Source organism: Chanodichthys erythropterus, chromosome 5 (assembly GCF_024489055.1).
Source record: "Chanodichthys erythropterus isolate Z2021 chromosome 5, ASM2448905v1, whole genome shotgun sequence".
NCBI lineage: Eukaryota > Metazoa > Chordata > Actinopteri > Cypriniformes > Xenocyprididae > Chanodichthys > Chanodichthys erythropterus.
In genome coordinates this window covers 14,165,029-14,182,053 of record NC_090225.1, presented here as the reverse complement: position 1 = coordinate 14,182,053, position 17,025 = coordinate 14,165,029, and the positions used below count along the sequence as shown (strand labels likewise).

Here is a 17,025-nt window from a genome sequence, read left to right as displayed (position 1 = left end):
ACAGTAGCACATGTACACAGACATCAGATTTTTGTTACTTTTTGATCCTATCATAAAAATGTCTATCCTTTTGAAATCTTCAGGCTGGAGATTAGGATCGGTTTGAATTAGAAAAGGGATCTTGAATACTGGATATTTTCAAAATCAATTTTATAGAGATTGCTGTATGTGTGTATGGTATTATTCCGTTCGATGGATGTACAGATAGATGGATGGATGATGGAAGGACAGATGAATGGTTAGATGGATAAAAGGCAGTCGGAAAAAAGGTACAGTGTTCTGCTCCTGATTGGAGCTTAATATAACTTTATTGCAAAAATACAAGTTTCATTTCTAGCACAGCATGTACATCAAATCCAAATCCATCTGTACTTAAGGTCAAAGACTGAATATCTATACACACTTATATACAGCCTTGCTTTTTTGCCATATCTGTTTAGATTTATTTCACAAAGAAAAGGGTAAATCAGTCACAGATCCATGTTCTGTCAGTAATCATGCCAGGGCAGTGTTGCACTGCATATTGGCCAAGCAAAAAAAGTGAGAATTCAATGCAGAGGCACTCTGATTCACCGTTAGGTCCTGATTTACATGCAAAACTGTTGTACTGAAATAAAAATAAGAGAGCATGTGATTGGTTGAGGTATTTGACATGCTCTACAATTTATGAAAAAAATGTTTGGCCCTGTTTCAAGATGAGCAGGTAACACTTTGATTTCCATGAAATGGCACATTGCACCATCAAACTCAGCTAACAGCTGACAGACTCTCTTAACACTTTCAATGTGTAAGACTACAACTAAACTAAACATCTCAGGCCACAAGTTTCACCTCAACATCGTCCAAGAAATTAAATAAAATGAATATAAAACGTATTCATTCTCCAGTGGGGGGAAAAAAGTGAAATTATCTTGTTTTGAACTGCATTTCTTGAATTTAGCACTATTATAATAAGCATTATTATATGGCTGTAAATCTATAAAATGGACACTGGCACCCAGTTATGTTGCCTTTCACAAACCAAGGCACTGCAGACAGTTCTGTCCTTCTGTTTTCAATATCTGTTTCAAAGTCTTAAAACAACCATGAAATAATTTTGCACTTAACAGTTAATGTAGGATATACTGTATAAATCAAAATAGTTAAACTGCTGCTACTACAAAATGTAAAAAAAAAAAGAAGAAAAAAAAAAAGATCACAACAGGTGTTGGTGCTACTATCGGGCAGAACAATACTGTACACAAAAATATAGACACAAATGCCAATGAGGTTTTTGAAAGTTGACTGTTGGTACACTGGAGGAATCTGATGTACCTTTGATTACTTACACACTGACGTTACAGCCCTCTAAATGAAGTAGTTACACAACCATTGTTTTCCCATAAAAATGGGAGAAGTTACAACAGAGAAACGCTTCTAACTTAACACTTCTGAAGTGCACTAAACTTGAGTTAACATAGTTAAATTACAATCACAGAACTAAGTAAGGTTAGCTTGAAATGCTATTTGAAATCTAAAGCGTATTTGTGCATATACGAAGCAGACACTCTATATCAGCAGGCAAAGTTTGTCAGTCTTGTCGTTTTGTGTGTTCCTGTCAATTAAGATGCGGTCATTGTGGCATCCATTGCAGTAAAGTGCTTTGTTCTTCACAGCTTTATGCTGCGATCGTGGCCAATTAAAGTGAACTTAACCCACCGGAAGTGAATTAGCAGTGGAAACATTTACTGTAGGTAATAGCGTAGGGAGTGACGTCCTTCATCCCTTGTTTAAATGCAGCAGCTGCATTTAAAATATGGTTTCAAAAAATGACCACTCCCCACTCACATTCATGTCTGAGCCAAAGCAGCCATGAAAGTCATTGTCTTTCACTTTAGCCAAAGCAGCTAAAAAAAAACTTCCTGCTTTTTGCTGTGTGAAGAGCTTCACAGAATTTGCATGGGGTCTTTCAAGACAGAGAATGAGTGTGTTGAAGGATGCATCTCCAGCATGACTCAGCTGGTCATCCTGTAGTGGTTCATATGGGCTCTGCAGGTCTGGCAGTAGCTTCTATTTGGCTCAGCCGGGCTCTGCTTGCACAGCCCACATATATAAACAGGAGGGCCACGAGACAGTCCACCACGTGGTTCTGTCCTGGGGAAGACATGAGTGCCTCCAGCCCTCCAGTCCCTCTCGGGGGGCACATCGAGGCGAAGGGGTTGGGCTGGTGGCTCTAGGTGCCGGTGATGATGGCTCGAGTAATGCGGGGTTGGGGTGGTTGAAGCAGATTGTTGTTGTGGATGTCTGTAAAAACCATCCATTGTTCTACTAGATGCTGTTGCACGGTGAGGGTGGGACAGTGTGGCATAGGCTGCGTCTGGGTAGTTCCGGGGCCCTGGGCCCACTGAGGGTCCTGACCTCGCTTGGTGCACTGGGGGCCCAGATGAAGCTGACTTACGGAGGGCCCGTGGAAGGGTGCCGTAGTTCAGTGCGACGTTGTGGTAGTTTTCACAGGAGAACACTTCACCCCGGTCAAGCACAGCCAGAAACTTGTTGGCCTTTTGGCAATCTCCTGCAAAGAGCATTGAAGATTATTTGAGTTGTTGTTCAAAGCAGTGGTTCTCAAACCTGTCCTGGGGGGGTCCCCAGGACAGCTTTGATTACAAATCATGATTAAGGCCAAGTTTGATTATTAGGATGTGATTAAATAAATATATGATCTGTGTGTTTCAGAGTGAACAGCAGCACTGCACTTTTACACACGAGAAGCTTATAGCAGCCATATTTCTTATTTTGTTTCATATTTTTATTTAGTAATAATACTGATTATTATTATTATTATTATTATATTATCATCATCAAGTACAGCAAACCTTAAGACACATTTTAAAATTACAATCACAATTTTTATCAGAAAAAAAAAGCAATCAGTGGACAGGAAATGGTTAAACAGTCAAACTGAATGCAACTTGTAAGATGAATCATCAAACCTCATAAGTGGTCCTTTGACCAGTTTACCAACAAAACTGTTAGAACGCAAGACCACAGACAACAAAGACGGCAGTCTCTGGCATCTGTGTCTGTGGCATTGAACAAGGCTGAACAAGCGGGTGGGGTGAGATGGTTACCTGTTTGTCCATGAGAAGGCCTCAGTGTCTGCTGGTGCAGGTGTGAGAGAGGGGCGGGATGGTGGCGGTGGCTTGGGTGAAGGTATTGGGGCTGTGGTTCGTGAGGGAACATAGGAGGATTGTGGGAAGGAGGGGGTAAAACATGCAGGGAGGTGGTGGAGCGACGTGTGGGGGGCTGCACGTTCACATGCTTGGACATCCTGGAGACATGGGGGTCCTTTATGGAAGAAATAAAAAAGAGGAATGAAAGGAATGAGTGAGGAGACAATGTGAAAGTAAGACCCAGCCAGACAAGGACAGAAATGACAAGAAATTAAAACAAAACCAAAAAAAAACACAAAACAATTGGTAACAAAATAGATGGACAAATCAATTGTAGGAAATATCAAAATTAAAATAACTACAACTTAAGCTCTACATCAGTGGTTCTCAAACTGGAGTCCGCAGACTACCGGTGGTCCAGAAAGGAAACCAAAAGGTCTGTGATGATTGGCTGATTTAAATAAATAAATAAAATAAAATGACTAAATGAGTTAAATTATAACTAACAAAAACAGTTTTGCAGCTGAAGTGGTATGGCACCTGTTAAAGTTTGAAAACCACTGCTCTATGTTTTGCAGTTTTATTGTGTTCACTACAGTCACACCAGGTGGCAGTATTCCTCTTTCAAAATGAGTTTGCAAACATTTAAAACTGCAATTACTAAACCATGATGTTGCATTTTACATATACAGAGAAAAAGTACTTGAAAGCTAATTTTGTAGCAAATTAGATGTTGCTAATGTATTTTGACTGCATAATATGTGGTTTGAGTGCTTGACCAATTGACTTTAAATTGTGAAACACCCACAAAGCTGCGAGATGAGGGTACATCAGCCCGTCCTCCAATGACAGTCCCACTGAGACTCCGAGCAATTCGTCGCAGGTTCTCGGCACTGTATGATTCATCCTCACCCAGTGGTGCATCATAGGCAGCAGCAGACACAGGCTGCACACACACATAATGACACACTGCATTAGCGTTTCATATCATTATCAACAGTAAGAAAGTTCTGCACAATTATACACACATCTTACACACACTTCAATACTATAAATACTACTGAGAAAATGCATGTGTGCCAACTCACCTTCTGAAGAGGTTTAGTGCTATATGCTGGCGTCCTGTAGGCGCTCCTCTCGATCTCTGCTGTGGGGGTTTTAGAACGGCCAAGTGTGGCAGAGAATCCAGAGGTGTGCTTACGAGAAGCAGCGGGACCTAGTAAATTATATATAAAATAAGTAAACAACGACAACAAGATCATTTTGACTTTATTAAATGTAAAAGAGTTATACTCATATGTATAAAGAGTTATATGGATCCCAAGTGAGGTCTTGTTCGAAATTACCTGTTCTGCTGGCAAGCTGAGGGCTGGGTCCCCGTGGGGCTCGGGGCATGCTGGGAGCCTTCAAGCTGGCCTGATAAAGTGAGTCCAGCTCAGACAGCTCCTCACAGGGTGAGCCTCGTCCCGACCGCACAAAATTCTGGGAATTGTAGTATCGATTGACATTCTCGGCCCACCTCTCCACGGGCATAGGGCTGGCTGGATGCTGCTCCAGTACTGGTGATGAAAGGGATGGAGGACAGGGGGATGAGGGGGAGCAGACGTCTGCTGGAGAGTACGGGGAGGAGTCCATCACATTAGGACGGCGATCAGGACGTTCCAGACTGCGACAGGACCAATTACGTGAGTGTGCCGGGAGTGATTTTTGACAGGATTCAGAAGCATGGCTGTGGGGCGCGTGGGTTAGCCCATGAAGAGACGGAGGTCGAGGTGGGTTTTGCAGTCCTTCCCCAGAGTTGGAGAGATCAGAGATGGAAGGGGTGTGACGGGCACTGAAATTAGTTGGACCAGAGGGTGTATTGAGTGGAACAGAGGACTTGCAGCCATTCACTGCAATAACAGGCACAGTGGCAGAACTGCATTTACTAGCAGTTTGTACAAGAGAGTTTGTGATAGTTACAGGGTCTCTGGGGCCCCATGTGTGTGAGTGCGGCCCATTCTCTGTAACAGCAAGAGGACTGGAGTTGTCTCCTGTGCTGCCCTGCTGCTGAGAAAGTGTGTCTGCATGGTAGGAGGAGACAGGAGGTCCAGGGGCTTCAGAAATTGGTTTATTTATAGACTGAGGTTTCATGTGGAGAGGTGACGGTGGTCTTAATGCATCTTCTGAAACTGCCTTCTCATCCTCTTCTTTAACATTTGTCAGAAGTATTTGGACCGGGACAGACTGTTCACTGAATGCAGAACATAAAAAATAACAATGAGTTTCTGATAATAAACCGTGAACCTGTGAGTCAGTATCTTGCACCAGTTCTTATTGTCATGCAGCATACAGATTTATTTCAGCCTCTCTAAAAGAGTGACATTACCTGGGCAGCGCGTTGCAACATGGTCTCTTACGCTAACCTGACATTCAATCCTCCAAGCAACTTACAACAGTAATGATCGTTATTTTTTAAGGCAAAATGCATGTTTCCTCTTCCTGTGTGCGGGGCTCCTGGAGCACACACACACACATACACAACCGCAGCCAGCAGCAGGTACCTGAGGGGCTGTTTCTGTTCCTTCTCTTCCTCCTGTTGCTTCTGCTGCAGTTCCTGCTGCTGCTGCTGCATGCGCTGCTGCAGACCTCGTGCTCTCCTCATGCACTTTTGCATCCTGCCCTGAGCGTTAGCGCTGCTCTCATGCAAGGTATGCCTGAGTTTAGCTACAACGCAAACAAAACAAAACAAAAATAGGCAAAAGAAAAAATGTAACAGATGCAGAAAATAAAGAGCCGAGTCATGGGGTGCATGCAAACATTACAAGGAACTGAAATTAAAAGGATCTTGATGTTTGACTGAATTATGGGGAAGGGGTTGACGGGAGGGTCACACAAATAGGGGAGATGGGGAACCTAGTAAAATCCTTACACAAATGTTAAATTCTCTGAAGCACAAAATGATTAAATTATAATGAAGTTGACTTAAATCAAAATGATTTGTAGTTCAGACAGCCACTGAACTAAAAGAAAAGCAAATTACCCGAGCCTAACACCGCATCGCAGTATAATTAATTATAAATAATTACAGAACGACAGTACTTTCATCATCATAAAGCTGCAATCTACCCAACCCTAGAGAGGCTCTGGAAACTGAGGCAGGTGGGGGAGTGAGGTGTAGGTAACACACAGGGGCCAGGCCATGGAAGGTGTGAGATCGTATGTGTGTGTGTGTGTGTGCGCGTGTGTGTGTCTGTGTGTGCATGTTTGTGCATGTGAACACCCCATAAGTGACAAACCTCAGGGTATGACATACACAAGACAGACAGACAGACAAAAAATAATATTGGTAAGTAAAGCCTTTCACATTGATCAAAGACAGAAAGACATAGACAACATTTTTATTGACATTTATAAAACTGATAGCTCTGGTCTTGGGGCTGGATTCACAAAAATCCTAAGAACAAACTTAGGAAGTTTCTTAAGATAAATTCTAAGGAGTTTATAAGAATAGACCCAAGTGTAAGTCTTGAAAAATTCTTATTTTTCTTAAGAAGAAAATGGCATGCTTTGGAAGACTCGCTGATGAACTCAATGAAAAACACTTTAAAATCCATCTTTTCAATAACAACCAACTGCAGAACAGCAGAACCATACATCACAGCAGCTCCAGGTCAGCAGTCTCACACCAGTGTTGGGGTGGAGCTTATAGCATCATTAATGGTAGGTTTAATGGTTTGGTGGGTTTCGCATTTAGTAAGGTTAGTAAAGGGTAGGGTTAGTGGTTGGGGTGGGTTACACGATCAACAACATCACCCTAACTTCAGGTCTGACACTACTGGCCTGGTGCTGTTGTCCTCAGACTGCTGTGACATGTGGTTCCGCAGTTAGATATATCTCCATCATTTTGGTCTGCCTGCAGATTATAGTAATAATCATATTAAGCAGGCACACCATTTTCATTACAACTGAAGTGATGGAAGTCTAGCACTCTAACGTGGCATGTATTTTCAGCTTGTGATGCAATGGAAATAGCATCTTTTCTTTCATATCATGACGTACATCCAAGTTTAACAGATTACGAAATCCAGGGACTTGGTTCTATGCATTGATTGGATTTTAGATGGAGGCGTTGAACTCAAAAGTGGAGGTGGGTGAACGCGAGCTTGCAGGGGCGGGGTTTAAGTGGACTAAATTATTGGAGAAATCCTGTATACGTCTCCAGAAAGAAGCCTGACATTTTTCACCAGAAGGACCAGTTACTACATTTTGATTAAACATTACAAGGTCAATGTTTTATTTTTAGTTTATTTTTTAATTAAACATATGTACGGATGAATTGCTTAAGATATATATAAGATCTAATATGCATTTATAAAATAGAGTGAATTTTAATTTCATGCTAAATTTTAAATTTTTAATGAGCCTGGAACAAGATGGAGCAGTCTGTTGTATTTATTTGTGCTCTGTCTTTCATGTGCTCTTTCTAGATTGAATTTGTTCTGTATCAAATCTGTTTTCAAATCTGCTGAATGCTGCTATAAAATTAAAAACAAGTTCCCTATTCAGTTCAAAGCTTTTCTTTAGAGCAATCTAAAAAAAATAAATATAAAAAAAATAACATTCTAAAGAAATGTTTTTGGGAATACAATATATTCTTAAGTTAGGAAATAAGAATGAGATTGTAGTTAAGAATTTCATTCTTAAGAATGTTTCATGAATCCAGCTACCAGATTCTGACTGGTCAAATCCAGTTATGATAAAATAAATGCTTGAGGCTGTGTATCACGTAGTGACTAGTAGAGTAAGCCGATATGGGTTTTTCAATACAACACCTAATGTTGAAATGTAATAAATATATTAATATGGTCAAATTTATTAAAAAATGGGTTTTTAATTATTTTAACTGAACTAATTTTTTTATTACTATTTTTAAAAACAAGAAACAAAATTTGTTATTCAATGACAATCCAGGTTTAGGAACTGGCCCAAAGGCAAACAACTTTTGTTTATCAGCCAGCAGAAATACTTATTGGCTGACGCAGATCTCAACATGGATACACATCACATCAATACTATATGCAGAATTCATAATGAAAGGTTGCCATAGTGTTGGGCCAGACCCATTTTCTTTAGGGCTGCTGGTTACAGGCAAACTGGCTTATATCATTATGACCTCACAGCCAAAATCCAGTAAAAATAAGCAGTAAATACAGACTTAAACCATGACCCTACTATTGTCTTAAGACAGACAGGAATATTTAATCAATGTGTATCTGGTGTTTGACAGCACTGCATTACAGAGAGTCTCTATATTGAAACAAACGCACTCAAACACAGAGATGTACAGACACACAAACTCATGGCAGTAGTGATAGCAGAAGCAGGCTGAGGGCAGGATTACTTACACATTGCTTCGTTAACCACAGACAGAGCGGTGGCCACCTCTCCTGCCTGTTCCAACCTCAGAGATTGGTCTAACAGAGTCTCTGCCTCCAACACACACCTTTCAAAGCCTTCCCCTTTCCCTGCAGGTGACAAACATCATAGCATAGCACTTTTCAGCACAGAAACCAGCACACCTGCGTTTCATACACACACATACACGTGCAGTCCCAAGCCCAAATGCTAAACCACAGCAGAAACCCAAGAAATGCATCCGGAGACAGAGCCACTCCCTTCACCCTTGCATGGCACACTGACACCGTACCTTGGTTCTGGAGCTCGTCCAGATCCATGAACTTGCTGGGTCTGGGATTAAAGCCCAAGGCCGCCTCTTTCTCCTTTTCCTTTCGCCTCTGTAATTCTTGCTCTTTGGCCCGGCGAGCAACTTCCTCCTGTAGCTCATCCAGTTCACTGCGGCCCTCACCTGCTACACACAAACACAAACATTATAATACAAACCTGATTCCCAAAAAGTTGGAACACTGTACAAATTTATAAATAAAATGGAATGCAATAATTTACAAATCTCATACACTTATATTTTATTCACAACAGAATATAGATAATATTTTGAAATGTCATGCCAAATATTGGCTCATTTTGGATTTCATGAGAGAAACACATTCCAAAAAAGTTGGGACAGGTAGCAATAAGAGGCCGGAAAAGTTAAACGTACATGTAAGGAACAGCTGAAGGACAAATTTGCAACTTATTAGGTCAACTGGCAACATGATTGGGTATAAAAAGAGCCTCTCAGAGTGGCAGTGTCTCTCAGAAGTCAAGATGAGCAGAGGATCACCAATTCCCCCAATGCTATGGCGAAAAATAGTGGAGCAATATCAGAAAGGAGTTTCTCAGAGAAAAACTGCAAAGAGTTTGAAGTTTTCATCATGTACAGTGCATAATATCATCCAAAGATTTAGAGAATCTGGAACAATCTCTGTGCGTAAGGGTCAAGGCTGGCAAACCATACTGGATGCCCCTGATCTTCGGGCCCTTAGACGGCACTGCATCACAAACAGGAATGCTACTGTAGTGGAAATCACAACATGGGCTCAGGAATACTTCCAGAAAACATTGTCGCTGAACACAATCCACCGTGCCATTCGCCGTTGCCGGCTAAAACTCTATAGGTCAAAAAAGAAGCCATATCTGAACATGTTCCAGAAGCGCAGACATTTTCTCTGGGCCAAGGTTCATTTAAAGGCTCATTGTGGCAAAGTGGAAAACTGTTCTGTGGTCAGTCGAATCAAAACTTGAAGTTCTTTTTGGAAAACTGGGACACCATGTCCATGTCATCCGGACTAAAGAGGACAAGGACAACCCAAGTTGTTATCAGCGCTCAGTTCAGAATCCTGCATCTCTGATGGTATGGGGTTGCATGAGTGCGTGTGGCATGGGCAGCTTACACATCTGGAAAGGCACCATCAATGCTGAAAGGTATATCCAAGTTCTAGTACAACATATGCTCTCATCCAGACGTCGCCTCTTTCGGGGAAGACCTTGCATTTTCCAACATGACAATGCCAGACCACATACTGCATCAATTACAACATCATGGCTGCGTAGGAGGAGGATCCGGGTACTGAAATGGCCAGCCTGCAGTCCAGATCTTTCACCCATAGAAAACATTGGTGCATCATAAAGAGGAAGATGCGACAAAGAAGACCTAAGACAATCGAGCAACTAGAAGCCTGTATTAAACAAGAATGGGACAACATTCCTATTCCTAAAATTAAGCAACGTGTCTCCTCAGTCCCCAGATGTTTTCAGACTGTTATAAACATAAGAGGGGATGCCACACAGTGGTAAACATGGCCTTGTCCCAACTTTTTTGAGATGTGTTGATGCCACGAAATTTAAAATCAACTTATTCTTCCCTTAAAATGATACATTTTCTCAGTTTAAACATTTGATATGTCATCTATGTTGTATTCTGAATAAAATATTGAAATTTGAAACTTCCACATCATTGCATTCTGTTTTTATTCACAATTCAAATTTTTATAGTGTCCCACCTTTTTTGGAATGTATTAAGGAAACACTGTGATGATCCATTGCTCCATTTACACTGTCAACTAATTCTGTTTTTTTCACTGACAGCCAGAACATAGACTGGACCTTGTTGCATGCATGTAAAAAATAAAACCCTAAAAACATGAGATTTTTTTGGCATCCAACTTTCCAATGTCACCTGACTTGCATACAGTGTTGTTATTGTGCAGAAAGAAAACTATAACAACTGAAAATGGCTTTCGGTTACTGAAAGCTGAAACAAAATAAAACAATTGAAAAGCTTATTTATAATATCAATAAATAATAATATATAAATAATACTAAATAATGATTATATCTAAACCCCTTGTATCTGATTCTCCTCTTAATTCTGAAACATTCTCCATTAAAAAAGTCTATGCATTTAGCTTTGCAGAGTGAAATCAGCCTAAGAGGCACATAGTTTAAAAAAAAAAAAAAAATTATATATATGTATTATTTTATATATATATCACACCATAGACAGTGGCCAAACATATCTATTCTGGTCACATGGAGAAGCACAAACAAATATAGCAGTTGATATTTCTCCAGGGCAGATTCATGTTCCTCAGTTTACATAACAGATATACAGAGATAACGTTTCACAGAAAGGAACAGGATGTATTTGGCCACTGATTCCACTTCATTCTGCTTAATACTGCTTGCTTAGTATAAGTCCATTTACTGAAACAGCAAAAAAAAAAAAAAAAGCCATGTGACACCTAGTTTAAACATTTGGAAAGAATGATTCATGCCCTAAGGAAAAGAACAGGTGAAATCACCCACATGATGGCTGTATGACGACTATAAACACACATGATCACACTGTACACACCTAAACTCATGTGACTGGTGCCCTTGACTGACGCTTTGACATCCTGCAGTAGGGCACTGCTGCTCTTGGATTTGGTGACAGGTACAGTTTTCCATGACGGGTTGGCTTCAGGTGGAGGCTTTTTCTTTCCTCCTTCTTGTAAGCTGGAAAACAGAGAGAGAGAGAGAGAGAGAGAGAGAGAGAGAGAGAGAGAGAGAGAGAGAGAGAGAGAGAGATGAATAATGTGCCAACAAAGATCCTTATGAGTTCTGATAAACATTTTTGCATCATACCTGTGCGTGCCATTACTAGTGCCCTCGCTAACGGGCATGTCCAGACTGACGGGGCTGTTACTGTTCCTCTCACTGCTCTCATAGCCACTCTCCATCCTCTGGATAAGTCGTGGGGGCTGCTCTGACCCTCGTCTCAGGAGTCCTGGCAGGTCTCGCAAGGTGGTGTGCTCCATGGATGCCGCCAAGTCCCCCTGAGGCCCGGTGTCTTCAGGCAACAGAGCTCCTAGCGGACTGTACCCGGCCTGCTTGCGCCGTTCCCTGCTAAAGATGCTATCGATATTGAGGGCTTCACGCCGAGGCTTCCAGGGCGGACGGTATCGCCCTCCAGAGGAGCTGGACTTGGACTCACTGCTGGTGCTGTCAGCTTCCCAGTCTTGGGCCTTAGCGCTGGAGTCAGGTGGGCAAACTGAGCCCGAGGACGATGCAGAAAGAGGTCGGTTATGGATAATGTTGCTCATAGTCTCTTTAAAGTCTCTAAGTCGACTGGAGCTGGGTTTAGGTAGGGAGCGAGGAACCTGCTGCTCTTTTAAAGTCTCGCCTGTTAGAGAGAAATGATGGAAAAAAAAGAAGAGGAAATGTTATTCTTACATAACCTAATATTACTGTACACAGCCAGTACAAGCAACAGTGATGACTAATGCAGCTCACATTTATTGCCCAACATGCTATTCGATCCTATAATGATCTGTCAGAGCATCAATCAACTGACCACAGTTACGGATTGTTAACCTGGGTTCCATTAAAATAACACAATTATTTGTATTTTGTATTGTGGTTTGGTGACAGCATTATATTGTTTAAATACATACCTTCACTGTGGTAGCCAGCAGATAACACCTCATCTGTCTTAGAGCAACGACTTCTTGAATCACTCCGGACCTCCAGTTTTCGTGGCCTGCTGGCACTTCTTTTACGGTCCAAAACACCTCCCTTTCTGTCAAAGACCCCCTCTTTTCTGAGAGTGTGGCGTTGCACTGGATCGCTGTCAGTCAAAGGACCTTCACAAAATAAACAACAAAAGTTATTGTTGGAGTTGTAGAGCATCAGGACTAGGAGACGATTAGGGGAAAAGATAATTGTGAGTTTTCTGAAAAAAAAAAAAAAAAAAAAAAAAAGGTTTTCTTTGATTGTTTGTATGGCTGAACAATTTGGCCAAATATTTTGTGATTATATATATATATATATATATATATATATATATATATATATATATATATATATATATATATATATATATATATATATGACTGAAACATACATAAAAACAAAATAACAATAATAATTTGTTAATTGCGATTATTGTTATTGCTAAAAATATGAAACAAAATAAGGAATATTCAGTCCCTCCAGTTTTTTCTTTTTTTTTTTCTTCATGATTCTGCAACTGAGGAATACAAAGCAAAAAAAAAAATGTTGTCGCTTTTTTTGTAATCCTTTTAAAATTTTAAATTGACCAAATTGTCCATCTTTGTGGTTATTTCTTAAGTAAAAAAACAGGGGGAAAAAAGTTATGGGATGTGTGTCAGTACTGGATCAGCACATTTCTGTAGGTCTTAAAGTGAAAGCAACTTAATGTTATAACATTATAACATTAATGTTATTTAAAAAAAAAAAACAACAACAGGAAAAAATTACTTAGAAATGACTCAAACTCAGAGCAGTTTTTTGTGTGGCGCAGCATTTACTGTGAAGTGAGACATTAAAAACACAGGATAACGTGCTGCCCACGTGTAAATGAACACAGAGCCTCACTTCAGTCTGAAACACGCAGTGCATATTTATATTTAATTAAATCAAAGCCTTTGCAATTTGATAACAGCACTAAGGCAGGTCACTAATTGTGCAGCCCTAAGCAGGATGAATTGACTACTGTATGGATCAATGCATCTAGTGTCAATATATCTAATATGGTGTCCAAACTGTGTTTGATTTCAGTGTGAACGTATATACTGACGTACCTGTGGTTTCCAGGCTGCTGTGGGAGGCAGAATCGTTGTCAGCGTTACAGATGACGGTTCCCTGGGAGTCAGAGGAGAAATGGGAAGCCATAGACTCATGGTGGGAGTGTGAATGCTTATAGCTGTAGCTGTCTGTGGAGGAGTCTGTCCGTGTATCGCTGGAAATTGATGGCTCACGGCCTGACAAAACAGAAGATTTAAAGCTTATCACTAAAGCTACCAATTGGAGATTTTTTACATTTTTAGCAAAAAAAGAGTGAGTGGCAACTGCCCACAGAGAACACTAAGATTTTGTGGGTGGTAGCCAGGGAGTTTGCTAGGGAGGTGACAGGGCATTGCTAGGTGGTTGCTACAGTATTTTGGGTGGTTGTTTACTCAGGTCAAAAGAGCACAAACACAAATGCCGCCTATACACTACATGAGTTTCAAAATCACAGGATTGCTGTTCCTTTCACACTACACAACTGTCTGCCGTCGCAGGTCCGCTCAAAACCTACTTCACACTTCAGGACTTTGATAGATATTTAACCTTTAATATTTAAATATCTCCGATTGAGCTCCGATTTTGGGCTTTTGTTGAAAATCTCCATTAACTGTAGGTGAGTGAAAAAAGTAAACGTCAGTCACATATGGTGAAAAACTGTAAATGGTTTAATGCTGCATATATGCAATTTTACTGTATTTTTTTTTGTATGTAATTTATGGGTTTTTGAAGTTAAAACTATGAATTACTGTGTAATTTATATTAAAAAACAGTAAAATAAATAAAAAAAAATCCCAGAAGTGCCATGCATGACATCACATATGACTATATTTTATTTAAATAATTGTACTTCCTTTATATTTTGGTTTTCAGCAATGTATATTAGGATAGTTTGTGCTACATTTTGTTATTTAGTGAATGTTTATTGCATTTTTTTTTTTTTTTAGTATCTTGTATATAAACGGTCCACAAGGTCATGCACACAAAGACAAAACACTGTAACACGCAAGTATTGGCCTTGTATTATGGACAGGCCACTTGCAATGTACTCTAATACCACCTATATTATCATAGTGGTCATCAATATATTTTAAGGTGAAAACCATAATTTAGTACTTCAAGTAGATTTGAATATTGGCCTAATGATATATACAGTTAAAAACAACCACAGCTGATGATTTTTTTCCTGTAAAATTAAATGGATCTTTTTTTACACTAATAGCCTTAGAAAACTTGATGCACAGATATAATTATTATAATCAGACATGAAATATTACTAATTTTGTCATGAATTAAACGTGATTATGTGTGTAGAACATGCTCCTGAAGCAATGAAAGAAATAAAGTGAATTCTATAATTAAAACTAGCCTTATGATGATGTGTAAATACCTGAATCCTCACTGTCATAATATGCTTTAGTGTAGTGATGAAGGTCTAGGCGAGAGGCCAAATCCTGAGCTGACACTGGCGTCCCCCGGGGGTCAGCATAGAGTAGCAGCAGTGGCTGGTAATGCCCCTTTATACAGCGGGACACCACATCCTTCCACTTGGGCCCAATCTGTGAGAAAGAAAATGACAGCGAGAATGAGAAAGTATAGTTTTAAAGCAGTTCAAATAAAACATTTGACAGATTTTAAAATATCAATCCCTACAGATCTCAACCAAATGTTACTAACTAAACAAAAGTAGAGGCCAGGTTAAAATGTTCTGGATACCTGAAAAACAAAGTTTTTCAAAGAGACTGAAACCCAAGTCTGACACATTTCAAACAAATCTTACCCTGACTCCAACTTCTCAAATAGACGACTTTCGCTACGCTCCCTCCATAACAAGACAGGATGTCCGAGCTACCACAGTAACAGACAAGCATGCACGAAAGCATGAACGAGTGAGCTTTAGTGTGTGTGTTTGTTTGCGGTGGACTATCATGGCGGTTTCTCTCTGTAGGCCACGCCCTGCCGCTGTCCAGCTGGGGTTGTAAACAATAGTGGGATATCCTTGTTTTCAGAGGGCTTTTGTAAGAGCACTGCGCAGCTCATGTGCAGGTCAGCATAGGCTTGCCAGACTCTACGAAAAAAGCTGCTTTGTATGCAACTGTCCAGGATCCACAGTCCTGCACTGCTATTATGAAGATAAAATCCTGCATGTTCAGAACTACGGGAATGACACACCCCTCTGAGTGACATAACAAATTATCTCTGTTTTTATTCAGAAAAATTATAACAGTTATTTGTTCAAATGATCTATGTCAACAGTTACAGGAATTTGGCAACAGTTACAATATTGGTACTACATCAGTCATCAACCAATATTAGAGATTGGTATCAGCTGATATTGTGGAAAGTTAATTGTGCATGTTCATTTCCTATATTTTTATAATTAGATTATCTTCGCTGTCATCTCAATTCTTATTTAAACAATCAGTAAAAACACAAAAAAATTAATAACATGTTAAATGTAATCTTCAGAAAATCTCAAAATGAATATCCATATGTCATACTATATATTATAAAATATTTTATTTTTCATTCATTTAGCAAATATAATATAGAATTTTTTTATTTAATACCATTATTATTTAATACTTAAATAAAATTTACCATTTATCTGTTATCAGTCACTACATAACATGATTTTTTTTTTTTTTTTACAGTTCAAAAGTCTTTAAGATTTTTTAAGTCTCTTATGATCCCCAAAGCTGCATTTATTTGATTATTACAATGCAAATAGCTTTTTTTTTTATTGTAATATGTTTTAAAATGTCATTTATTCCTTTGATGTCAAAGCTGAATTTTCAGCAGCCATTACTCCAGTCTTCAATTGTGCAGCTTAATATTGTTGTGGAAGCTGTGATTTGGAAGCATTTATTTGAAACAGAAATCCTTTGCAACAATGTAAAAGTCTTTACTTTCGCCTTTGATCAATTTAAGGCATCCTTGCTTAATAAAAGAAATAATTTCCTTCAAAAAAAAAAAAAAAAAAAAAAAAAAAAAAAAAACGAAAAAAACAACAACTTTTGAACACTAGAGTATATTGTCGGCATAAGTCATCACTCATTGATGTTCAGGTATGAACCGTGTCTATATGTTATGACCATAATGTGCACTGACTATTGACATGGAGCGAGCTACTGGCATGTGCACATATACCTGCACACGCGCGCGCACACACACACACACACGCACACACGCGCACACACGCACGCACACACGCACACACGCACACACGCACACACGCACACACGCACACACACACACACACACACACACACACACACACACACACACACACACACACACACACACACACACACACACACACACACACACTCCTGAGTGGTGAGTCAACAAGCTGCCGAATTATGTA

At 39.8% G+C, this 17,025-nt stretch overlaps 1 protein-coding gene across 6 annotated transcripts in view; it reads right to left on the bottom strand.

Annotated features, from left to right (window-relative positions):
- Window positions 1–300: 300 nt before the first annotated feature.
- Window positions 301–17,025, bottom strand: part of usp54a (ubiquitin specific peptidase 54a) — a 56,396-nt gene continuing 39,671 nt past the window's right edge. For 3 of the 6 annotated variants that reach the window (XM_067386156.1, XM_067386157.1, XM_067386155.1), the window contains 13 exons: window positions 15,049–15,217; window positions 13,676–13,855; window positions 12,527–12,715; window positions 11,718–12,255; window positions 11,446–11,588; window positions 8,839–9,000; window positions 8,537–8,656; window positions 5,693–5,855; window positions 4,496–5,382; window positions 4,238–4,365; window positions 3,958–4,095; window positions 3,108–3,324; window positions 301–2,551 (listed from right to left, as the gene is read on the bottom strand). In XM_067386156.1, the coding sequence (XP_067242257.1) occupies window positions 1,995–2,551; window positions 3,108–3,324; window positions 3,958–4,095; window positions 4,238–4,365; window positions 4,496–5,382; window positions 5,693–5,855; window positions 8,537–8,656; window positions 8,839–9,000; window positions 11,446–11,588; window positions 11,718–12,255; window positions 12,527–12,715; window positions 13,676–13,855; window positions 15,049–15,217 (3,591 nt within the window). In that variant the 3' untranslated portion in view covers window positions 301–1,994. The remainder of the gene's footprint in view (window positions 2,552–3,107; window positions 3,325–3,957; window positions 4,096–4,237; window positions 4,366–4,495; window positions 5,383–5,692; window positions 5,856–8,536; window positions 8,657–8,838; window positions 9,001–11,445; window positions 11,589–11,717; window positions 12,256–12,526; window positions 12,716–13,675; window positions 13,856–15,048; window positions 15,218–17,025) is intronic. The other 3 variants (XM_067386158.1, XM_067386159.1, XM_067386160.1) reach the window with 3 other exon arrangements.